The following is a 26624-nucleotide window of genomic DNA, read 5'->3' as shown; positions in this document are numbered from 1 at the left end:
GCTACACTGAGCAAGGCTATTATGGTCGCTGCTATTTTCTCCACAGGTACTTTGTGCTGCAAATATCTGATGGGATTGAACATCCCGGGAAAATCCGATGGGAGTTAGCGTTGACCCTGTTACTGGCCTGGATCATCGTTTATTTATCCCTGGCAAAGGGCATCAAATCATCGGGAAAGGTGGGTCTCAGCGTGCCTTCTGTTCCCGCGTGTGGCTTCACCGTGACCTTTGGGAATATTTATTTTTTCCTCGGTAGACAAAAATGCCTGAGGAACTCAGCGAGTGAGGCAGCATCTATGGAGTGAAGGAATAGGTGACGTTTCGGGTCGAGACCCTTCTTCAGACTGATGTGAGGGTGGGGGGCGGGAAGAAGAAAGGAAGAGGCGGAGACAGTGGGCTGTGGGGGAGCTGGGAAGGGGAGGGGAAAGAGGGAGAAAACAAGGACTACCTGAAATTGGAGAAGTCAATGTTCGTACCGCTGGGGTGTAAACTGCCCAAGCAAAATATGAGGTGCTGCTCCTCCAATTTGCGGTGGGACTCACTCTGGCCATGGAGGAGGCCCAGGACAGAAAGGTCGGATTCGGAATGGGAGGGGGAGTTGAAGTGCTGAGCCACCGGGAGATCGGGTTAGTTATTTCGAACCGTGTGGAGATGGTTGCCCACCTCTTTGCAGAGTGTGGATTCGCAAAGAGAGTGTGGAGAGATCTGCAAGGGTCTCTGTCACAGTTTATCCCGAACAGCTCCGTCACAGAGGACTCTGTGATTTACGGACTGTTCCCAGGAACGCATTCAGAGACTGACATCGAGTGCTGCTGGAGGGTCATCAACTCGGTGAAAGACGCTCTTTGGTCTGCCCGAGCGTTGTTCACCGCCCAGCGGAGCGGGATGTCCGTCGGGGAATGTTGCCGACTGGCCCGCTGCAGACTGCAGGAGTACGTGCTGGGGGACGCACTGAAGCTCGGTGCAGCCAGCGCCAAGGCTCGGTGGGGGAGGACCACAGTCTGGGGTCCTTCCACTGCTGGACATGGGGGGCAGGGTGTGGTGGAGAAGCCCCTCAAAATAGGGGAAGGGATTCCATGCCAGTGGGCCACATGAGTGGCAAGGGTGGGGGGTTAAATTTGGGATTTGGGGGCAAACTGTATTGAATGCATGTATAGCCTCCGAGAATGTCGGATGGAGTTTTGTAAGGATCATGTATGTTATATATTTATTTCTCGAACAAAGTATATTTTGAAATTAAAATTTTCTTTTTTTTTTTAATTGCGAACTGAGCGGAGACTCAGTACTTTTCCCCTCGGGGCTGTTTGCATTCTCCTGCATGTCCTGTCTTCTGCTTACAGGTTGTCTACTTCACGGCCACCTTCCCTTACGTGGTCCTTGTCATCCTCCTGATCCGTGGGATCACTCTGCCCGGTGCTGGAGACGGGATCTGGTATTTCATTACCCCCAACTGGGAGAAGCTTAAAGACGCCAAGGTGGGCAAGTGCGTTGATTTATGGGGTGGGAGGGCGGGCATGGTGGCGCAGCGGTAGAGTTGCCGCCTTGTAGCGCTTGCAGCGCCGGAGACCCGGGTTCGATCCTGACCATGGGTGCTTGTCTGTACACAATCTCTACGTTCTCCCCGTGACCTGCGCGGGTTTTCTCCGACATCTTCGGTTTCCTACCATAGTCTAAAGACGTACAGGTTTGTAGGTTAATTGGCTTGGTATAATTATAAATTAAAAATAAGGATAGTGATAGTGTGCGTGGATCGCTGGTCATGCGGACTCGGTGGGCCAAAGGGCCTGTTCCCGCGCGACATCTCTAAACGAAACTAAAAAATACTAATAGCTACCAATGAATTATAACTGGTATGGAAGCTTGGAATGAATCGTTCAATGGGCATTTATTATCACTTGTAAAATTATGTTATTTTGCTTTCAGTTCAGTAAAGTATTGTACTGTCTTTCTGCTGACTGGTTAGCACGCAACAAAAGCTTTTCACTGTACCTCGGTACACGTGACAATAAGTGGGGGGAAAGATTTAATAGGTACCTGAGGGGTAATTATTTCACACAAAGGGTGGTGGGTGTATGGTACGAGCTGCCAGAGGAGGTAGTTGAGGCAGGGACTATCGCAACGTTTAAGAAACATTTAGACAGGTACATGGATGGGACAGGCTTAGAGGGATTGGGCCAAACGTGGGCAGGTGGGACTAGTGCAGATGGGGCATGTCAGTCAACGTAGGCAAGTTCGGCCGAAGGGCCTGTTTGTGTGCTGTATGACTCTAGATAGACACAAATTGCTGGAGTAACTCATCGGGACAGGCAGAATCTCTGGAGAAAAGGAATGGGTGACTTTTCGGGTCGAGGCCATTCTTAAGGCTGTCTCGACCCGAAACGTCACCCATTCCTTCTCTCCAGAGACGCTGCCTGTTCCGCTGAGTTACTCCAGCATTTCGTGTCGATCTTTGGTTTAAACCAGCACCTGCAGTTCCTTCCTACGCATTTTGTTTCTATGACTATTATATATAATAGTCTGGGGCCAAACATTTTTTTCTGACTTCCAAATGAACATGCAATATAACAAGTAACCACACGAGGGCAACCTCCAGCAGCATATTGTTTGCTGAGCCCAAAATTCCACTTCCACAGTAACTAATAGATTATTTTTTCACAAACCAAGCTTTTCCATTTAGGAATGAAATTATTGAAAGGACTGGAACCCTCTTGAGAAAACAGAAATAGGTAAATGGAAGAAAATCTACATCGGAACAGCTTTAGCACCAAACTGTACTGTTTCCAAAATGAGAATTCTTGCATTTCCTGGTTTGTGTCAATAAGTAACTCTGAAGGGGCTGTCCCACTTGGCGATTTTTTCGGCCACATGTCAGTGTCGCCAAAAGATTTTGAACATTTCAAAATCCAGCGGCGACAAAAAAAATGTTGCAACACATGAAAACAAAAACGGCGCGGGTCAACACGTCATCACGCCGCAAATTGTTCGGTGACCTGATACGTCAGACAATGGTGCCGGCAGTCGCCCAAAAAAATCGCCAAGTGGGACAGGCCCTTTAGGTTTAATAACCTCTGCTGCCATCTAGTGGGGTTTTCCACCAGACCATGGTTGAGCATTAGTGGGTGTTAGGCAGTGGAGGCCAATTCGCTGGATGTTTTCAAGAGAGAGTTAGATTTAGCTCTTGGGGCTAACGGAATCAAGGGATATGGGGGGAAAACAAGCAGGAACGGGGTACTGATTGGGGATGATCAGCTATGATCATATTGAATGGCGCTGCTGGCTCGAAGGGCCGAATGGCCTACTCCTGCACCTATTTTCTAGGTTTCTATGTTAAACTGGAAATAAATAAATGGGTCTAAAACAGTTCATTGTAAACATAAAACAGTGCAATATGTAAAACAATGATGCATGAATTTAGACTTTAGAGATCCAGCGCAGAAACAGGCCCTTCGGCCCACCGAGTCTGTGCCGACCAGCGATCACCCTATACACTAGCACTATCCTACACACACTAGAGACTTAGTTAGTTTGTTGTCACCTGTACCGTGGTACAGTGAAAAGCTTTTTTGTTGCGTGTTATCCAGTCAGCAGAAAGACAATACATGATTACAATCGAGCCGTCCACGGTGTACAGATACAGGACAAAGGGAATAATGTTTAGTGCAAGAGAAAGTCTGATTAATGATAGTCTGAAGGTTGATGGGAGGTCAGGACCGCTCTCTAGTTTGTGGTAGGATCATTCAGTTGCCTGATAACAGCTGGGTAGAAACTGTCCCTGAATCTGGAGCATTTAGGAAGGAACTGCAGATGCTGGAAAATCGAAGGTAGACAAAAATGCTGGAGAAACTCAGCGGGTGCGGCAGCATCTATGGAGCGAAAGAAATAGGCAACGTTTCGGCCCGAAACGCTGCCTATTTCCTTCGCTCCATAGATGCTGCTGCACCCGCTGAGTTTCTCCAGCTTTTTTGTGCAAATTCTTGTTTATCCTGTGTTCAACTGTTGGAGGTATTTACAACAAAAGTCGGCTTAATATTTGGCCTCAATGTCTTTTCCTATCTTATTCTTGCTGCATCTATATAACCATATAATAACTATATAACAATTACAGCACGGAAACAGGCCATCTCGACCCTTCTAGTCCGTGCCGAACACGTATTCTCCCCTAGTCCCATATACCTGCGCTCAGACCATAACCCTCCATTCCTTTCCCGTCCATATAACTATCCAATTTATTTTTAAATGATAAAAACGAACCTGCCTCCACCACCTTCACTGGAAGCTCATTCCACACAGCCACCACTCTCTGAGTAAAGAAGTTCCCCCTCATGTTACCCCTAAACTTCTGTCCCTTAATTCTCAAGTCATGTCCCCTTGTTTGAATCTTCCCTACTCTCAGTGGGAAAAGCTTATCCACGTCAACTCTGTCTATCCCTCTCATCATTTTAAAGACCTCTATCAAGTCCCCCCTTAACCTTCTGCGCTCCAAAGAATAAAGCCCTAACTTGTTCAACCTTTCTCTGTAACTTAGTTGCTGAAACCCAGGCAACATTCTAGTAAATCTCCTCTGTACTCTCTCTATTTTGTTGACATCCTTCCTATAATTAGGCGACCAAAATTGTACACCATACTCCAGAATTGGCCTCACCAATGCCTTGTACAATTTTAACACTACATCCCAACTTCTATACTCAATGCTCTGATTTATAAAGGCCAGCACACCAAATGTTTATAGGCCAGCACACCATAAAGGCCAGCACACCACACTATATGACCAATTCAATATGAAATTCATCATGTTGGACTGACATTCAGATTCACAGTAGCTGGTTCACGAGTCATTGTCCACAAGGGATCCCTGTGAACTTATTAAAACATAGCCTGAAACTTGCCCATGGAGCTTGTTGTCAAGGTGTTTTAGTTTAGTTTAGAGATACAGTGTGGAAACAGGCCCTTCGGCCCATCGAGCCCGGGACGACCAGCGATCCCCCCCGTACACTCAAGGGCCTGTCCCACTTGCCGATTTTTTTGGCGACTGCCGGCGTCATATCAGTGTCGCCAAAAGATTTTGAACATTTCAAAATCCAGCGGCGACAAAGAAAATGTTGCGACACTTGAAATAACACAGCGCGTCAAACGTCGTCACGCCGCGTCACGCCGTGAATTATTCGGTGACCTGATACGTCAGTCAATGATGCCGGCTGTCGCCGAAAAAATCGCCAAGTAAGACAGGCCCTTAACACTCTCCTGCACATACACACTAGGACCAATATTACATTTATACCAAGCCATTTAATCTACAAACCTGCACGTCTTTGGAGTGTGGGAGGAAACATGATCAGCCGTGATCACAATGAATGGCGGTGCAGGCTCGAAGGGCCGAATGGCCTCCTCCTGCACCTATTTTCTATGTTTCTATGTTTCTATGAAACGGAAGATCTCGTAGAAAACCTACGCAGGTCACGGGGGGAACGTGCAAACTCCGTGCAGACAGCACCCGTAGTCGGGATGGAACCCGGGTCTCTGGCGCTGTGAGGCAGCAGCTCTACCCGCTGCGCTGCCGTGCCGCCCATAATGTGTCTACTCCAATATACAGTGAAACATCGGGGGGGCGTCTGACAATTGAAAGAGGGTCTTGAGGATGTGGGTTGCTCCTACAATGGAGGTCGAGCTTAAGTCGTATTTTCTTTACATTTGTGCACACAAGGTGTGGAAGGATGCCGCTACGCAGATCTTTTTTTCGCTCTCGGCGGCTTGGGGAGGATTGATAACACTCTCCTCGTACAATAAATTCCACAACAATATATACAGGTAAGGGGGAGAATCCCACCGGCCTTTCCTCGCGTCAGGGGCTGAGGATAAGAGAGAGAGTGCGAGAATGAGTGGGGGCTGCCGGCATTTATTTCAAGAGGACTAGAATACTAAATACAATAGACCACAAAAAACAGGGATGTAACGCTGAGGCGCTGGTCAGACCACATTTGGAATACTGTGTAAGATGGAACTGCAGATGCTGGTGTAAATCGAAGGTAGACACAAAATGCTGGAGTAACTCAGCGGGACAGGCGGCATCTCTGGAGAGAAGGAATGGGCGACGTTTCGGGTCGAGACCCTTCTTCAAACTGATGTCAGGGGAGGGGGCGGGACAAAGGTAGAATGTAGGCGGAGACAGTAAGACTGGTGGGTGCTCAGTTTGCAGAAGGGTCTCGACCTGAAACGCTGCCTATTTCCTTCGCTCCATTGATGCTGCCTCACCCGCTGAGTTTCTCCAGCAATTTTGTCTACCTTCGATTCTCCAGCATCTGCAGTTCCTTCTTGAACAAGACTAGTGGGAGAACTGGGAAGGGGGAGGGGATGGAGAGAGAAAGCAAGGGCTACCAGAAGTTAGAGAAGTCAACGTTCATACCGCTGGGGCAACTCACCCGCTGAGTTACTCCAGCATTTTGTCTCTACCTTTGGAGTGCTGTGAACAGTTTTGGGAACCACATCTGAGGAAGGATGTGCTGGCTCTGGAGAGGGTCCAGAGGAGGTTTACAAGAATCATCTCCCAGGAATGAGTGGGTTAACCTACGATGAGCGTTTGGCGATACTGGGCCTGTACTCGCTGGAGTTTAGAAGGTTGGTGTGGGGGGAACCTCATTGAAACATACAGAATAATGAAAGGTACACAAAATTGCTGGGGAAACTCAGCGGGTGCAGCAGCATCTATGGAGCGAAGGAAATAGGCGACGTTTCGGGCCGAAACCCTTCTTCAGACTCTATGAAATAATGAAAGGCTTGGATAGAGTGGATGTGGTGAGGATGTTTCCACTAATGGGAGAGTCTAGGACCAGAGCGCACAGCCTCAGAATTAAAGGACGTTCCTGTAGAAAGGTGGAAGAGGAGGAAGATCTTTAGCCAGAGGGTGGTGAATCTGTGGGATTCATTGCCACAGAGGGCTGTGGAGGCCACATCAGTGGATATTTTTAAGGCTGAGATTGGCATATTCCTGATTAGTGCGGGTGTAGGGGTTACGGGGAGAAGGCAGGTGAATGGTGTTGAGATCAGCCATGATTGAATGGCGGAGTAGACTTGATGGGCCGAATGGCCTAATTCTATTCCTATCCCTTAAGACCATATGACCTTTAAGGGACTATTGGAGAGGTACATGGGTATGGATGGATGTGGATGATATGCAGGTAGATATGTGTTGGTCTTGGCATCATGTTCAGCACTGACATTGTTGGGCCGAAGGGCCTGTTGTTGTACTGTACTGTTCGATGCTCGATGTTCCATTGACTCCCTTTTGCCTTCCCTGCAGGGACACTCTGCTAGTGACCTGCGCCAACAGCTTCACAAGTGTCTTTGCAGGCTTTGTCATCTTCTCCGTCATAGGATTCATGGCTAAGGAACTGAAGGTCCCCATCACTGAGGTCGCAGATGAAGGTGATGTTAAATATTAACGCCGCTAATACTTTCTCAATAGGCAATAGACAATAGATGCAGGTGTAGGCCATTCGGCCCTTCGAGCCAGCACCGCCATTCAATGTGATCATGGCTGATCATCCCCAATCAGTACCCTGTTCCTGCCTTCTCCCCATATCCCTTCACTCCGCTATCTTTAAGAGCCCTATCTAGCTCTCTCTTGAAAGTATCCAGAGAACCGGCCTCCACCGCCTTCTGAGGCAGAGAATTCCACAGATTCACCACTCTCTGTGTGAAAAAGTGTTTCCTCGGCTCCGTTCTAAATGGCTTACCCCTTATTCTTAAACTGTGGCCCCTGGTTCTGGACTCCGCCAACATCAGGAACATGTTTCCTGCCTCTAGCGTGTCCAAACCCTTAATAATCTTATATGTTTCAATGAGATACCCTCTCATCCTTCTAAACTCCAGAGTGTACAAGCCCAGCTGCTCCATTCTCTCAGCATATGACAGTCCCGCCATCCCGGGAATTAACCTTGTGAACCTACGCTGGGCTCCCTCAATAGCAAGAATGTCCTTCCTCAAATTTGGGGACCAAAACTGCACACAATACTCCAGGTATGGTCTCACTAGGGCCCTGTACATCTGCAGAAGGAGCTCCATTTTGTTTGAGTGTGCCAATGCCTTCTAGTTTGTGAAGGCAATTGTTTGCCTGGCTGCTGATCCTGCAAACCCTAACATCAAAGAGTCAGTCCCCAGGCTGAAGGGGACTATTGTGTTAATGATGTCATCGTCAAATTGTTATAGAACCAGGTAACTATTGTAGCTAGGGTACACAAAACGCTGGAGATACTCAGCGGGTGCAGCAGTATCTATGGAGCGAAGGAAATAGGCAACGTTTCGGGCCGAAACCCTTCTTCAGACTGATCTGAAGAAGCGTTTTGTCCCGAAACGTAGCCCATTTCCTTCCATAGATGCTGCCGCACCCGCTGAGTATCTCCAGCAATTTTGTCTAACCCTTTGATGTCTATCCATGACCGGACTTTGCTGGCTTCACCTTGCACTAAGTCAGGGGTTCCCAACCTTTTTCATCCCGTTTACACCCTGGCAACTTTAATAGCACACATAACAATGTTATTTCACTTATTTATGAACAACTAACGATGAACAGATACCGGTATACCAGAACCAAACACAGTCAGTCAATGAGAAAAAATATGTACAAATCCAGAATTAACACATTTACCCCCTGGGTAGGCGACATTAACCCCAGGTTGGGAACCCTTGATCTGAACCATGCACAGCCATGCATGAGTATAGATAATTCTAATTATCATGGGCCATAGAGGGGAATGGTGCCCTTTAATGCCCATTGTCCACTACAGGTTTAATGTAGTTTATTGTCACCTGTACCGAGGTACAGTGAAAAGGTTTCTGTCGCGTCTTATAAGTAAGCCAGGATCTCAGTAAAGAGATGTTCGCTCATATTTAGTTTAAGGGGCTGTCCCACTTGGGCAACCTAATTGGCGAGTTTAGAAGAGTTTGAAAAAAATGACATGTTGAAGACCAGCTTCGACCTCCTTCCACTATGTTGAAGACCAGCTTCAACTAGCTACGACTAACTTCGGGAAAATTGGACACCGAATAGTGGAGAGTGATGACGACCTCCTTCGATCTCCTTCGATCTCCTTCGATCTCCTTCGACTATGATGAAGACTATCTACGACCACCTTCGACTGCCCTCAATTACATACGACTTACATGCCGACCTACTGCGACCTACTACGACTAATTCTACGAGTAAAAAAAGTATTGATTTTTTCCATGGCGACCTTTTTTTACTCGCGGGCATATTTTAACATTTTGAAAAAACCACCGCGACCTAGCTGAGGCCTCGAGTACGCGGAGACCACTCTCGAGCGTGAAGGAGAGTTACGAAGACCTCCTACAACCTCGTGTCGACCATGCTGCGAGTATGAGGGCCGAGGGCAAACTCGCCAGAACTCGCGGATTAGGTCGCCCAAGTGGGACAGCCCCTTTGGTTCTAGTTCTAGTTTTACAGACACAGCCTGGAAATGGGACCTTCGGCCCACCGAGTCCATGCCTACCATCACCCCCGTAACACAGGTTCTACCCGACACACTAGGGTGAAATTTTCAGAAGCCATTTAATTCGTAAATTTGAATTTCACTGTACCTTAATTGGTACATGTGACAATAAACTGATCTTGAATCCTTGAAACCTTATTGCCAATGGTCTGCTATAACTGAGTGAGGGATTATGCCCCTGTCCCACTTAGGAAACCTGAACGGAAACCTCTGGAGACTTTGCGCCCCACCCAAGGTTTCCGTGCGGTTCCCGGAGGTTGCAGGTGGTTGCCGGAGGTTGCAGGTAGTGGAAGCAGGTAGGAAGACTGACAAAAACCTCCGGGAACCGCACGGAAACCTAGGGTGGGGCGCAAAGTCTCCAGAGGTTTCCGTTCAGGTTTCCTAAGTGGGACAGGGGCTTTAAGACAACCACCTAGTGGTCATTGTGTGAAACAGCGAGTTGCTTTCAAATCCAAAATTATTTTTGACAGCTAAAAATGTATTTATATTACTGCAAACTATTCAATGATTTAATGATGCGATGATTTAATGATATAATAATGTCATGCTTACTGAATTAATGATTCAATGATTGCATGATTTGTAACAAGAAGAGTTGAGTATCAGAACAAGGAGGTCCTTCTGCAGATGTACAGGGCCCTAGTGAGACCACACCTAGAGTATTGTGCACAGTTTTGGTCTCCATATTTGAGGAGGACATTCTTGCTATTGAGGGAGTGCAGCGTAGGTTCACCAGGTTAATTCCCGGGATGGCGGGACTGTCATATGCTGAGAGAATGGAGCGGTTGGGCTTGTATACTCTGGAATTTAGAAGGATGAGAGGGTATCTTATTGAAACATATAAGATTATTAAGGGTTTGGACACGCTAGAGGCAGGAAACATGTTCCTGATGTTGGGGGAGTCCAGAACCAGGGGCCACAGTTTAAGAATAAGAGGTAAGCCATTTAGAACGGAGATGAGGAAACACTTTTTCACACAGAGAGTTGTGAGTATGTGGAATTCTCTGCCTCAGAGTGCGGTGGAGGCCGGTTCTCAGGATACTTTCAAGAGAGAGCTAGATAGGGCTCTTAAAGATAGCGGAGGCAGGGGATATGGGGAGAAGGCAGGAACAGGGGTACTGATTGGGGATGATCAGCCATGATCACATTGAATGGCGGTGCTGGCTCGAAGTGTCAAGTGGCCTACTCCTGTGTCTATTGTCTATGTCATGATTTCATAATTTAATGATGCGATGATTCAATTCAATGATTCCATGATACTTTATTGTCACATGTACCTACGTACGGCACCAATGCTTTGTTCTTGTGTGCAGAATAGTAAAATCATTATATGGGAATTAAAGAACAACCAGGATTGAATGGAGGTGTCGACTTGATGGGCCGAATGGCCTAATTCTGCACCTAGAACTTGTGACCTCATGAATTGTAATCTTATCTTGCTGTGGATGATGCAGGGAGACACGGTCAGAGTGTATAAAACTTTGAGATGTGTAAAAAACTTCATAGGATCATAAGTTTAAGAAGGAACTGCAGATGCTGGAAAATCGAAGGTAGACAAAAATGCTGGAGAAACTCAGCGGGTAAGGCAGCATCTACAGAGTGAAGGACTTCGCTTGGGCAGTCCACACCCCAGCGGTATGAACATTGACTTCTGAAATTGGAGAAGTCAATGTTCATACCGCTGGGGTGTAAACTGCCTAAGTGAAATCCTTCGCTCCATAGATGCTGCCTCACCCACTGAGTTTCTCCAGCATTTTTGTCTGCCTTCATAGGATCATAAGATCATGTGATAGGTGCAGAATTAGGCCATTCGGCCCATCAAGCCTACTCCGCCATTCAATCATGGCTGATCTATCTCTCCCTCCTAACCCCATTCTCCTGCCTTCTCCCCACTGACTTGACCTCCTCGGCCTTCTGTGGCAAAGAATTCCATAGATTCACCACCCTCTGATTCAAGAAATCCCTCCTCATCTCCTTCCTAAAAGAGCGTCCTTTAATTCCGAGGCTGCGACCTCTAGTCCTGGACTCTCCCACTGGTGGAAACATCCTCTCCACATCCACTCTATCCAGGCCTTTCACTATTCTGTACGTTTCAATGAGGTCCATGCTTATTCTTCTAAACTCCAGCGAGTACAGGGACCAGTGCCGACAAACGCTCTGTAGACAGGGTAGAAAAAAATTATAATCAAAAACATTTTATGGACTCATGACGTGTGAAAGACGGATTGAAGTCCTGCTGGCTCCCAGGCTCTGGAACTCCCTTCCCCAACTGATCCACAATTCCGTGTCCCTCACCATCTTCCAGTCCCGCCTCAAGACCCATCTCTTCACCTCTGCCTATCCTTAGCCCCACGTCCCCCTCCCTTTTCATCTGTGCATTAATTGCCTCATATTGTGTTTTGTATTGAATTCTGTCTTTACTTTGTGTACTAGTCATGTCTCTACTATTTATTTCATTCCTCTTACATGTTTTTCCTCTACATGCTCAATTTTTGTAAGGTGTCCTTGAGACTCTTGAAAGGCGCCCATAAATAAAATGTATTATTATTATTATTTTGCTTTATGGATGTTATTCTTTATATGTTACAGGTCCGGGCATTGCGTTTGTGGTATATCCGGAGGCCTTAACCAGACTTCCTCTGTCTCCGTTCTGGGCGATCATATTCTTCCTCATGCTGCTCACACTCGGACTGGACACGATGGTAACTCAGCTCCACATTAAACTCTTGGAGTAGTTCCACTTACTCTGGCTGTGTTGCTCCATGCTGTCTGAGATTAGGTGCTGACATTCAGTGGGGACATCAGTTGCGTTAGTTTCACAAACACCCTGCTCTCGAAGCACCACTTAGACTGGTTGTTAGAATAATTACCCTACTTTAGTGATTAGTTTCCAAGTTTTAAAGTGGCCTCTATTTTCTATGCGTGCGTGCACCACAGCGAGAGGCAGGATAACCAACAAATATATTCCTGTCATGTTTCTATTTCTCATCTTCTATTTTTCATCTTCAATTTCTAACAAGTACCAATTCTCGACCATCCTTCAGCGCTATTAGTGCTATAAAGGGCATCACAGTGGCGCAGCGGTAGAGTTGCTGCCTCACAGCGCTAGAGACCCGGGTTCCATCCTGACTACGGGCGCTGTCTGTACGCAGTTTGTACATTCTCCCCGTGACCTGCGTGGGTTTTCTCCGAGATTAGTTCAGTTTATTAGTACATCGCACAGACAGCACCGATAGTCAGGATCGAACCCGGGCCTCTGGAGCTGTAAGGCAGACGCTCCAAAGACGTACAGGTTAGTTGGGTTGGTGTCAATGTGAAAAAAACTATTTGTGCAGGATAGTGTTAAGGGCCTGTCCCACTTGGTCGTCATTTACGTGACATCATTTACGCGTCACGACGCACGTGTTGTGACGTGCACGTGATGCGCGCTTGCCGTGCATTACGCGCGCACGGTGCGTGGTGACGTAGGCAGTGACGCGTGGCCGCGCGGTGCCCCAGGATTTTAGGGTTTCACAAAACATTCAAGCGCCACCTGCGTGACGTGCAAATGACGCCCAGGTGGGACAGCCCCTTTAGTGTGTGGGGATCGCTGGTCGGCACGGACCCAGTGGGCTGAAGGGCTTATTTCCGCGCTGTATCTCTAAACTAATTAGACAAAACCATAGCTTCTCATTTTTGTTTTTGATTTGGAGAGTTTACAGAGATTACACTTTATTATAAACTCACCCTTGTGTGCCACAGACCCAACAAGGACCCTTTTGTGAAGGGAATATGAAGTAGAGATTCTCTGATGTGTTCCCCTCCCTTCATCGATGGCACCCTGGTGCGCGGACAGGAAGAAGGGTCTCGACCCAAAACGTCACCCATTCCTTCTCTCTAGAGATGCTGCCTGACCCGCTGAGTTACAATAGACAATAGACAATAGGTGCAGGAGTAGGCCATTCGGCCCGTCGACCCAGCACCACCATTCAATGTGATCATGGCTGATCATCCCCAATCAGTACCCCGTTCCTGCCTTCTCCCCATATCCCCTGACTCCGCTATCTTTAAGAGCCCTATCTAGCTCTCTCTTGAAAGTATCCAGAGAACCTGCCTCCACCGCCCTCTGAGGCAGAGAATTCCAGAGACTCACGACTTTCTGTGTGAAAAAGTGTTTCCTCGTCTCCGTTCTAAATGGTTTACCCCTTATTCTTAAACTGTGGCCCCTGGTTCTGGACTCCCCCAACATCAGGAACACAGAGCAAGTATGGTGTGAAAAGGACAGATGAAAGCAGACAATGATCAAGGAAATGTGCAGTGGTAGAAGATAGATGCTGGAGTAACAGCGGGACAGGCAGCAACTCTGGAGAGAAGGACGGAAAAGATGCTGTCTGAGCCGCTAAGTTACTCCAGCATCTTTGTCTCTTTGTTCAGTGCAAGCCAGCATCTGCAGTTCCTTCCCACACACAGTACAATGAAGATCAGTTGAAATATGTTGTCATATGTTGTCAAGATTGTTAAGGGCTTGGACACGCAAGAGGCAGGAAACATGTTCCTGTTGGGGGAGTCCTGTTGGGGGGGAGTCCAGAACCAGGGGCCACACACACAGTTTAAGAATAAGGAGTAAGCCATTTAGAACGGAGACGAGGAAACACTTTTTCTCACAGTGAGTGGCGAGTCTGCGGAATTCTCTGCCTCAGAGGGCGGTGGAGGCAGGTTCTCTGGATACTTTCAAGAGAGAGCTAGATAGGGCTCTTAAAAATAGCGGAGTCAGGGGACATGGGGAGAAGGCAGGAACGGGGTACTGACTGGGGATGATCAGCCATGATCACATTGAATGGCAGTGCTGGCTCGAAGGGCCGAATAGCCTCCTCCTGCACCTGTTGTCTATTGACGGGAAAGAAGCTGTCTGTCAGCTAAGTTACTCCAGCATCTTTGTGCCTTTGTTCGATGTAAATAAGCATCTGCAGTTCCTTCCCACACACGGTGCATATGAAGATCAGTTGAAATATGTTGTCAGTGTCAGTAGTAATGATGGAGTTGAATAATTCCAGTCGGGATCAAGGGGCTTTCTATCATCTTGCGTATAATTGACCCATGTTTTTTCTAATCAATTTTAAGTTTGCAACCATCGAGACGATTGTGACTTCAGTCGTGGACGAGTTCCCTGGATATCTCCGGCCAAAGAAACCGCTGTTTACCTTAGCTTGCTGCGGAGTGTTCTTCATCATGGGGATCCCTATGATAACTCAGGTGAGATATCCTTCCATCTTCAACCAATGATGTTCAAGTCGTCAAGTCAAGTTTATTTGTCACATATACACATACAAGATGTGTGTTGAAATGAAAGTGGCAATGCCTGTGGGATTGTGCAACAACTACAGAACAACAGAACAGAACGGAGCAGAACTAGTATTTACATTTTAGAAAACAAAAGGACACAACAGTAAATTATTCCCTGGTGAGATAGGAGTTTACAGTCCTAATTGCCTGTGGGAAGAAATTCCGTCTCTCCCTCTCTGTTTTCGCAGCGTGACAGCTGAGGCGCTTGCTTGACTGTAGCAGCTGGAACAATCCGTTGCTGGGGTGGTATGGGGTCCTTTGTTTAAGAAGGAACTGCAGATGCTGGAAAATCGAAGGTAGACAAAAGTGCTGGAGAAACTCAGCGGGTGCAGCAGCATCTATGGAGCGAAGGAAATAGGCAACGTTTTGGGCCGAAACCCTTCTTCAGTCCTTCATTATCTTGCTGACTCTGGATCTGCACCTCCTGGTGTATAGTTCCTGCTGGGGGGCGAGTGTGGTTCCCATAGTGCGTTCGGCCGAAACCACTACTCTCTGCAGAGCCTTCCTGTCCTGGGCAGAGCTGTTCCTGAACCAGATCGTGATGTTACCGGACAAGATGCTTTCTACAGCCCCAGAGTAGAAGTACCGAAGGATCCTCGGGGAGACTCTGAATTTTCTCAGCTGCCTGAGGTGGTAAAGGCGCAGTCTGCCGCCACGCTGCATCCCCGGCACTGCTCAACGTGTGGGAAGGAACAGCAGATGCTGGTTTACACTGAAGGCAGACACAAAATGCTGGAGTAACTCCCTGGTCAGATTTTGCTGAACACCTCCGCTCAGTCCGCCTAAACCTACCTGATCTCCCGGTTGCCAAACACTTTAACTCCCCCCTCCCGTTCCCACACTGACCTTTCTGTCCTGGGCCTCCTCCACTGTCAGAGTGAGGCCCAGCGCAAATTGGAGGAATTTAGCACCTCATATTTCACTAGGGCAGCTTACAGCCCAGCGGTATGAACATTGACTTCTCTAACTCTACGCAACCCTTGCTTTCCCTCTTTCTCCGACCAATCTGAGGTGGAGGCCGGTTCTCTGGATACTTTCAAGAGAGAGCTAGATAGGGCTCTTAAAGACAGCGGAGTCAGGGGTTATGGGGAGAAGGCAGGAACGGGGTACTGATTGGGGATGATCAGCCATGATCACTGTGAATGGTGCTGCTGGACCGACAGGCCGAATGGCCTCTACACCTGCACCTGTTGTCTGTTGTCTATTGTCTAAAAAGGATGGGTCGGGACCCTTCTTAAGCCTGAAACATCACCCATCCTTTTTTCCCCAGAGATGCTGCCCGACTCGCTGAGATACTCCAGCACTTTGTGTCTTCAGTTGAGTACAGTTGTCGGTACCGGTATCTGGCTGTGGCGGGAATCGCTGGTGGGCGCGGACAGGGTGGGCCGAGGGGCCTGTTTGCCGCACTGTATCTCTAAAACAAACATCAGAAACACTCCCAAATAGACACGTGCATTTGAAATGTTATCCTGTACATTTGAGCCACCCGACAAACAATTCACCTCCGAGGAGTTGGAGCCCAGAAGGTCATGAACCTTATGATGCCAAAGGTCATGGGGCACACATGTCTTCCACTGCCAGAAGAAACTGAAGCTTTGGGGGAAAGTGCTGACCTTACTGAGAAACTAGGAATATGTTGCTCAGGGATTTAACAATAAGATGGCTATAAAAAGATCGACACTGTCGTATTGATGTGCTGTCTGACAGCCTTATTTTCCATTGGTCAGCACCCTGCAGATTGGATCAGGGATGACCCCTCCATTGATTGTGGTATTTTTGTTTGTGTTCATTGGGAGGTACACGCAGTCATTCTTGCCCCGTGTCAAACCTACACCTCACAAGGGGTTAGAGGCTGCAGGAGAAAGATGGAAAGGCCATTTGTGGTATTCGACCTAACGGGCCATTTATTCAAACCGGTGCCCACATCGGGAGACCAGTCAAAGCTGATCTCCTGACCGAGACTTTGGTACAGCTTTTAGATTCAAGATTCAAGATTCAAGAGAGTTTATTGTCATGTGTCCCTGATAGGACAATGAAATTCTTGCTTTGCTTCAGAACAACAGAATATAGTAGGCATGAATATAGAACAGATCAGTGTGTCCATATACCATTGTATAAATATATACGCACATCAATAAATAAAACAGATAAAGTGCAAATAAACAGATTATTGGCTATTAATGTTCAAAGTTTTGTTCGAGCCAAGTTTAATAGCCTGGTGGCTGTGGTGAAGTAGCTATTCCTGAACCTGGTCGTTGCAGTCTTCAGGCTCCTGTACCTTCTACCTGAAGGTAGCAGGGAGATGAGTGTGTGGCCAGGATGGTGTGGGTCCTTGATGATACTGCCAGCTTTTTTGAGGCAGCGACTGCGATAGATCCCCTCGATGGAAGGAAGGTCAGAGCCGATGATGGACTGGGCAGTGTTTACTACTTTTTGTAGTCTTTTCCTCTCCAGGGCGCTCAAGTTGCCGAACCAAGCCACGATGCAACCGGTCAGCATGCTCTCTACTGTGCACCTGTAGAAGTTAGAGAGAGTCCTCCTTGATCTCAGGAAGTAGAGGCGCTGATGTGCTTTCTTAATAATTGCATCAGTGTTCTGGGACCAGGAAAGATCTTTTACATTGTCAGATGAGCAGAGGTCATCTTCAGATCAGTTTATTGTCACGTGCTTTCCCCTTCACCTTGAATCTACGTCCTCTGGTCCTCGATTCCCCTACTCTGGGCAAGAGGCTCCGTGCATCTACCCAATCTATTCCTCTCATGATTCCACACATGTTATCAAGTATGTTTAAAGCAAAGCGTGCCATAGACCCAGGTTCGATCCTGACTACGGGTGTTGTGTGTGTGGAGTTTGTCCGCCTTCCCTGTGACCACATCATTTTCTCTTGGTGCTCCGGTTTCCTCCCACATCCCAAAAGGGTTTTGTAGGTTATTTGGCCTCTGTAAATTAGTGTGTGGGATAGAACTTGTCCATTGGTGATCAATGGTCGGTGTGGGTTTGATGGGCCGAAGGGCCTGTTTCCACATTGTATGTCTAAACTCAACTAAACAAAGTTTAGGTTTTAGTTAAACAGGAAATGAAAGATTATGAGGATCAGACAGGAAAGTCAGATCAGTTTAGTTTATTGTCACGTGTACCGAGGTACAGTGAAAAGCTTTTGTTGCGTGCTAACCAGTCAGCGGAAAGACAATACATGATTACAATCGAGCCATTTACAGTGTACAGATACATGACAAGGGAATAACGTTCAGTGCAAGGTAAAGCCAGCAAAGTCCGATCAAAGATAGTCCGAGGGTCACCAGTGAGGTAGATACTAGTTCAGGACTGCTCTTTGGTTGTGGTAGAATGGTTCAGTTGCCCGATAACAGCTGAGGAAGAAACTGTCCCTGAATCTGGAGGAGTGCGTTTTCACATTTCTGTACCTTTTTGAGCAAACTGGAAAGGCCAGGCGGAGTTAGTGTTCGAAGTATCGGGAGATTTATTCAAACCGATGCGTACACCAGGAGACCAGTCAAAGCTGATCTCCTGAGCATGACTTTGGTACAACTTTTACATTCTCAGATGACAGGATTACACAGAAAACCGTCTAGGCTTTCTTGGACTAGAGTTTATAGCCTCGGAATCTAGGACTAGAGGTCTTAGCCTCAGAATTAATGGACGTTCCATCAGGAAGGAGATGAGGAGGAATTTTTGAAATTAGAATCTGGTGGTGAATCTGTGGAATCTGTGAATCTTCCCAGCTGGTATCAGGCAACTGAACCATCCTACCACAACCAGAGAGCAGTGCTGAACTACTGTCTACCTCCTTGGAGACCCTTGGACTATCCTTGATCGGGCTTTGCTGCCTTTACCTTGCACGAAACGCTATTCCCTGATCATGTATCTACACACTGTAAATGGCTCGATTGTAATCATGTATTGTCTTTCCACTGACTGGACAGCACGCAACAAAAGCTTTTCACTGTACCTCGGTACACGTGACAATAAACTAAACTGAACCAGTATCTGTAGTTCCTTCCGACACACTTTTCCTCGGATTATTCAGGTATTGTACCTTTCCCGTGCATGTACAGTGGGCATTGGGTGGCACGGTGGCGCAGCGGTAGAGTGGCTGCCTTACAGCGCTGGGGACCAGAGTTCGATCCCGACTACGGGTGCTGTCTGTACGGAGTTCGTCTGTTCTCCCCCTAACCACTTGGGATTTCTCCGAGATCTTCGGTTTCCTCCCGCACTCCAAAGACGTGCAGGTTTGTAGATGAATTGGTTTGGTGTAAATGTAAAATGTCCCCAGTGGGTGTGGGATGGTGCTAGTGTGCGGGGATCGCACTGATATCGTGCTGATGGGACGAATGGCCTTTTTTCGTGCTGTATCTCTGAACTAAACTACTCACGACTGTTTTATTTCTGTGATACTAGAGTGGGATTTACATGTTGCAACTCGTGGACACCTACGCAGCTTCCTACTCCCTAGTCATCATTGCAATCTTTGAACTGGTCGGAGTCTCATACATATACGGTAAGACCGCACTATTTAATCGACCCTTTGGTGTAATTGTTTAAAATATTAACTACTCGAGATCAATATTTTGTGCCACCCACTGCCATAAGGTCATAAAGTGATAGGTGCAGAATTAGGCCATTCGGCCCATCGAGTCTGCTCCTTCACTCAATCATGGCTGATCTATCTCTCCCATTCTCCTGCCCCCATTCTCCTGCCTTCTCCCCATAGCTCCTGACACCCGTACTATTGAAGAACCTATCTATCTCTGCTTTAAAATTCTCTACTGACTTGGCCTCCACAGCCTGTATCATGGAATTCCACAGATTCACCACCCTCTGACTAAAGAAATTCCACCCCATCTTCCTAAAGGAACGTCCTTTAATTCTGAGGCTACGACCTCTAGTCCTAGACTCTCCCACCAGTGGAAACTCCCAAGTTCAAGTTCAAGTGAGTTTATTGTCATGTGTCCCTGTATAGGACAATGAAATTCTTGCTTTGCTTAAGCACACAGAAAATAGTAGGCATTTACTACAAAACAGATAAATGTGTCCATATACCATGATATAAATATATACACACATGAATAAATAAACTGGTAAAGTGCAAATAACAGAAAGTGGTTGCTAATAATCAGAGTGTTGTCCGAGCCAGGTTTAATAGCCTGATGGCTGAGGGGAAGTAGCTATTCCTGAACCTGGTTGTTGCAGTCTTCAGGCTCCTGTACCTTCTACCTGAAGGTAGCAGGGAGATGAGTGTGTGGCCAGGATGGTGTGGGTCTTTGATGATACTGACAGCCTTTTTGAGGCAGCGACTGCGATAAATCCCCTCGATGGAAGGAAGGTCAGAGCCGATGTTGTCAATATTTGTATCAATCTGTTGGCGCAAGGATAATTGAATGAACATGATATCATTGCGTAATGCAGTAAAAATCAATTCACCGTTTTGCTGAGTTTTTTTCCCCTTACTCAGTGTGACTGGCAGCTCCTAAGATGCTGGATAATCAGTTGCGTTGATTGCTTTCTTGATCATATTGTGCGTTATTAAAAAAAGCAGCATTTAAAAGCGCGATTACAGCATGTAGCCCCAGCTAATTCCTCCTTTGCTGTTTTAACGTAATAATTGCCACAGAATGACCCACGCATTTCCAACGTAATCCTCTGGCTGCGGCAAAGTGGTTTTGACATTTGACAGCTGATTGCAGAAATCGCAGCGTGCACAATTTACCAGTCGTGGGGAAATTATGGTGTCACTTTCAACCCACCTCGTGCTGTGGCTGAGAAGCTTCTGTGAGGGTTTGCTGGTCTTGACCGCTGGAAAGACACAGGCACTCTCGCACGGCGAGAAACAGGGCATTTAACCCAGTGTTGGTGCAGAAACATAGACAATAGGTGCAGGAGGAGGCCATTCGGCCCTTCGAGCCTGCACCGCCATTCAATATGACCATGGCTGATCATCCAACTCAGTAGCCTGTACCTGCCTTCTCTCCATACCCCCTGATACCTTTAGCCACAAGGGCCACATCTAACTCCCTCTTAAATATAGCCAATGAACTGGCCTCAACTACCTTCTGTGGCAGAGAATTGAGAATGTGTAGTCTTTGATGACGGCTATTTCTGCTACTCCATGATAGGTGTGAGCAGTGCAGACTGTTGCTGGGAGACGTGGCAGGTATCCAGGTAACAGATAGAGAACTGGGCAAGACTCCAATGACACCGTTTTAATGAGCCCTGCAGTAAAATAGATCGATGCAAAAACTAGGAACTGCAGATGCTGGTTTGCAAAAGAAGGTCACGCAGAGTGCTGGAGTAACTACAGCAAGCCAGACAGCTTCCCTGGAGAACCAGGATAGGTGACGTCTCGGATCAGGACCCTTCTCCAGACTGATAATGTCATGTGGTGACACAAGTAAACTGCAGCTCCTGGCATCTTAATTAAAAAAAAACAAAGTGCTGGAGTAACTCAGCAGGTGAGGCAGCATCTGTGGATAGAATGGACAGATGACATCCTGAACCGAAGCGTCACCCGTCTATTCCCTCCACAGATGCTGCCTGACCTGCTGAGTTGCTCCAGCAGTTTGTGTTGCCGTCGTGCACACATCTTTGACAAAGGCCAATGAATTGCTGCACAATCAGGGAATGGCTGGCAATAGAAATATAGAAACATAGACAATAGGTGCAGGAGGAGGCCATTCGGCCCTTCGAGCCTGCACCGCCATTCGATATGATCATGGCTGATCATCCAACTCAGTATCCCATCCCTGCCTTCTCTCCATACCCCCGATCCCTTTAGCCACAAGAGCCACATCTAACTCCCTCTTAAATATAGCCAATGAACTGTGGCCTCAACTACCTTCTGTGGCAGAGAATTCCACAGATTCACCACTCTCTGTGTGAAAAATGTTTTTCTCATCTCGGTCCTAAAAGACTTCCCTCTTATCCTTAAACTGTGACCCCTAGTTCTGGACTTCCCCAACATCGGGAATAATCTTCCTGCATCTAGCCTGTCCAACCCCTTAAGAATTTTGTAAGTTTCTATAAGATCCCCCCTCAATCTTCTAAATTCTAGCGAGTACAAGCCGAGTCTATCCAGTCTTTCTTCATATGAAAGTCCTGCCATCCCAGGAATCAGTCTGGTGAACCTTCTCTGTACTCCCTCTATGGCAAGAATGTCTTTCCTCAGATTCGGAGACCAAAACTGTACGCAATACTCCAGGTGTGGTCTCACCAAGACCCTGTACAACTGCAGTAGAACCTCCCTGCTCCTATAGCTCGGACGTTTCCTGTAGGACTAGCCTGCAGGAGTAGACACCCAATATAAGTGGACAGAGTAAGCTGGGCACCACTCCGTTACCCACTACAGGCACAATACACTTCCTTTCATGTTAGTATTCTTCAAGGATAAAGTTGATCCATCAGAAAGCTCAGATACTACAACCTCCATGGCTGACCTGATGTAGATTCAGGGCAACGCAGTCAAGTATTTCCAAACACTCTCTCCTTACTTTGGTTATTTATATTGCCAAAAACAGTGAAATGTTAAGGTCACAAGGTCATAAGTGATAGGAGTAAAATAAGGCCACTCGGCCCATCTCTCCCATCCCGGTCTTTCCTTCTCTTCCCCGTTCCCGTCCGGCAGAAGGTACAGAAGCTTGAAAGCGCGCACCACCAGACTCAGGAACAGCTTCTTCCCCTCTGTTATCAGGCTTCTGAATGGTCATGTCATAAGCTAGGGTACTGTCCGATTCACCTCTACCCCATTGCGGACATTGGACTTTGTCTCTGGAACTGATGCGCTTCAATGCTGAGAACTATATTCTGCACTCTGTATCTTCCCCTTTGCTCTACCTATTGTACTGAGTTTGACTTGGTCGTATCGATGTACGGCATTGTCTGACCTGATAATGTTTTTTGCTCGGTACATCACAAACCCAAACCTAAAACTCACTCTAAACCTTAAACCCCTGTCCCACGGTACGAGTTCATTCCAAGAGCTCTCCCGAGTTTGCCCTGATTCGAACTGGGAGATTTACGGTAATGGCCGCTCGTCGGTACTCGGGGCTCTCGTGGACATTTTTCAACATGTTGAAAAATCTTCACGAGTCTTCCCGTGCTTACCTGCCGTTAGCGAGTCTTCCTGAGTACCTGCCGTTAGCGTTACGGATGTCCCCGAGCTCCGACGTACCCACTACGTTCATTCTCCGTGCTTACCACGAGTTTGATTTTTTTTAAACTCGGGAGAGCTCTTGCAAAAAGAACTCGTACCGTGGGACAGGGCTATAACCTGCTCAACATTATGAAGTAGCAAGATATACAGTACTTCGCTCCGCCACAGTGTGGCGATCTTTCTGCAGGAAGGAAAAGGTACAGAAGTGACCAATATACTGGGAGTACAACAAGCTGACATTTTCAGACATACCCTCGAATATTTAAACAGGACGTTGCAATCTGTAATAAACTCGCCTTATGTTACAAGTAAATTATTCTTTTTTTTTTTTAAAGAAAGCCAGACACGGGTAGTAAAATTCTGAAATTGATTTACATTCGAGATATGGGAAAATAACTCAGCGTTATTGTAGACCAATTGTTATTGCAAGAGCTATTGTTCCTGGAACAGGATATTTATATCTCAGGGCATTAAATATTATTTGGATTTATATCAAAGCGAATGAAAAATTGCAAAGATTTGAATTTAAATCCAGTCAAGGCTTCTGAAAGATGAAGAGGAAAATAATTATATTTTCAGCCCCGAGTCTAGGAAGCTCAAATTACATTTGCAGTGAATATATTGACCAACAATAGTGGGACTGGAAGCACAAAGATCTTGCTTGTCATTCACTCACCCAAATGTTTAGTCGATGGTTATTTGTCTATTTGCTCAATTCATATCTCCCCGAGAGAACGATGTTACAACCGCATACATGGATGATGTGTTTTGTGTAGGAAAGAACTGCAGATGTCGGTTTACACCGAGGATAGACACAAAATGCTGGAGTGACTCATCGGGACAGGCAGCATCTCCGGAGAGAATGGATAAATGGCGCCAAAAATCCTGACCCCTCTTAAGACAGACACAATAGACAATAGACAATAGGTGCAGGAGTAGGCCATTTGGCCCTTCGAGCCAGTCAATGTGATCATGGCTGATCATCCCCAATCAGTACCCCGTTCCTGCCTTCTCCCCATATCCCCTGACTCCGCAATTTTTAAGAGCCCTATCTAGCTCTCTCTTGAAAGCACGAAATGCTGGAGTAACTCAGCGGGACAGGCAGCCATCTCTGGATAGAGGGAATGGGTGACGTTTCGGGTCGAGACCCTTCTTCAGACTGAGAGTTGGGGGAGAGGAAGACACAGAGATAAGGAACGGTAAAGTGTGTGAAAACAAGCCGTCAAAAGAGATGAGTTTCAATGAAAATGTAGGATGGATCATTGCTAGCTCGGAGAAGGTGACAACAAAGCAAACAGAGATAAAATGTAATCAAGGACAGTCAGGCTGGTTGGATAGATGAGGAGGGGAAGGGGAGGGTGCAGATTTTCCACTCCACTTGGAAAATATACCCAATAGGATATCGCTGGAGGAGTAATGCATTCTTCTTCGTTATGCTTGAAAATGTAACAAGCATAGACAATTAGGATGAGGGGGGACCTCAATGAAACTTACCGAATAGTGAAAGGCCTGGATAGAGTGGATGTGGAGAGGATGTTTCCACTAGTGGAAGAATCTAGGATAAGATGTCATAGCCTCAGAATAAAAGGGCGTACCTTTAGAAAGGAGATGAGGAGGAGATTTCTTTAGTCCGAGGGTGGTGAATCTGTGGAATTCTTTGCCACAGAAGGCTGTGGATGCCAAGTCAATGGGTATTTTTAAGGCAGAGATAGATAGATTCTTGATTAGTGTGGGTGACAAGGGGTTATGGGGAGAAGGCAGGAGAATGGGGTTGAGAGGGAAAGATAGATCAGCCATGATTGAATGGCGGAGTAGACTTGATGGGCCGAAAGGGCTAATTCTGCCCCGATCACATGACGTTATGGAAGCAAAGGTTCTTCAGTGAAGAAAGGTCTCGACCCGAAACCGTCACCCATTCCTTCTATCCAGATGGGCTGAATGGCCTAATTCTGCTCCGAGAACTCGTGAACTTACAGAAAGGCAGAGAAAACTTATATTCCACTTGTATTTGATAACATCACTCTGTTAGAGTCACGTTAGGCATATTCCTTACGAATACAAATTTAGTTTAGTTTAGTTTAGAGATACAGTGCGGAAACAGGCCCTTCGGCCCACGCTAACACTGCCCTACACACACTAGTGCCAATTTACAATTTTACAGAATCCAATTAGCCTTCAAATCTATACCTCTTTGGAGTGTGTGAAGAAACCAGGGCACGTTCTCCTTGTGACCGCGTGGGTTTTCTCCGGGTGCTCCTCTTTCCTTCCACACTCTCAAAGACAAAGAGGATTGTTGGTTAGATACAAAATGCTGGTGTAACTCAGCGGGACAGGCAGCACCTCTGCAGAGAAGAAATGAGTGACGTTTAGGCTCAAGACCCTTCCTCAGACCCAAAACGTCACCCATTCCTTCTCTCCAGAGGTGCCGCCTGTCCCGCTGAGTTACTCCAGCATTTTGTGTCCATCTTCGGTGTAAACCAGCACCTGCAGTTCCTAATCTACACAGGATTGTAGGTCAATTGGCTTTGGTAAAAAAATAGTAAATTGTCGCTTTTAGTGAGTAGGATGGTGTGGGTGTGCGTACGGGGGGATCGCTGGTCGGCGCGGACACGGTGGACCGAAGGGCCTGTTTCCGCGCTGTATCTCTAAGGTCTAAAGAGTTGCTTTTACTCAGTTTGAAATTAGCCCAGAGCAAGTGCAATGCGGGAATAATTTGACATTGGCTCTTGGAGTTGTCCTTGCATCAAACAGCCAATGCTTGACAGATTCTGGTTTGATCGAGGGTTACACAATCTATGCTCCATTTGGAAACTGAGAGTCAACCGTGGTCAGCACAGCTATTTAGTTTCAGCGCATTTAAGTTTCAATTGCTTGCAGGCGTACAGTCTTTATCTGAATAAAGCTGTCTCCTTAAGCCCCTGTCCCACTGTACGATGTGATTCAAGAGTTCTCCCGAGTTTTCCCCTGATTCGAACTTGGAGAATTTCCGTAGCGGGTCCGTAGGAGTTCGTGGATGTCACGTAGCGGCTCGTACGAGTAAAAAGTAACAATTTTTTTAATCACGAGTATTTTTTTACTGGTGGACATTTTTTCCATGGATGAAAAAACTTCACGAGTTTACCGGATTTCCCGAGTACCTACCGTTAGCGTTACGAGCCGCTACGGGACATCCATGAACTCCTACGGACCAGCTACGGACATTCTCCGAGTTCGGATCAGGGGAAAACTCGGGAGAACTCTTGAATTACTTCGTACAGTGGGACAGGGACTTTAGTATGCACTCAGAGGGCCGGAAGGCTGTATCTCTAAACTAAACTAATAGATTGAAACCTAAGAGTTGTTTGGACAAATCTATTTAAAACTTTCCTTGAACTGCTTCCCCTTTGATCCCTCAGTTTCACACCTCACCCTTCCATATCTCTGCGTCTCTCTCTCCCCTGACCTGAAACGCCAGGGTTCTCGACCTGAAACGTCACCCATTCCTTCTCTGCTGTGATGCTGCCTGTGCCACTGAGTTACTCCGGCATTTTTTGTCTGTTTTCAAGAGAGAGTTACTGTAGGTTTAGCTCTTGGGGCTAAAGGAATCAAGGGATATGGGGGGAAAAGCAGGAACGTGGTACTGAATCTGGATGATC

The 26624-nt window shown here is 46.9% G+C and overlaps 1 protein-coding gene across 1 annotated transcript in view; it reads left to right on the top strand.

The window, feature by feature from the left end:
• slc6a5 (solute carrier family 6 member 5) overlaps positions 1–26624 on the top strand; it is a 79280-nt gene that overhangs the window by 42693 nt on the left and 9963 nt on the right. Inside the window, exons 7-13 of the mRNA XM_033038673.1 lie at positions 47–179; positions 1341–1475; positions 5702–5805; positions 7295–7419; positions 12093–12205; positions 14604–14735; positions 19242–19341. Coding sequence (XP_032894564.1) covers positions 47–179; positions 1341–1475; positions 5702–5805; positions 7295–7419; positions 12093–12205; positions 14604–14735; positions 19242–19341 — 842 coding nt within the window. The remainder of the gene's footprint in view (positions 1–46; positions 180–1340; positions 1476–5701; positions 5806–7294; positions 7420–12092; positions 12206–14603; positions 14736–19241; positions 19342–26624) is intronic.

Source organism: Amblyraja radiata, chromosome 20 (assembly GCF_010909765.2).
Source record: "Amblyraja radiata isolate CabotCenter1 chromosome 20, sAmbRad1.1.pri, whole genome shotgun sequence".
NCBI lineage: Eukaryota > Metazoa > Chordata > Chondrichthyes > Rajiformes > Rajidae > Amblyraja > Amblyraja radiata.
The sequence above is the reverse complement of the archived record's forward strand: the minus strand, read 5'-3'. Positions and strand labels throughout refer to the sequence as shown.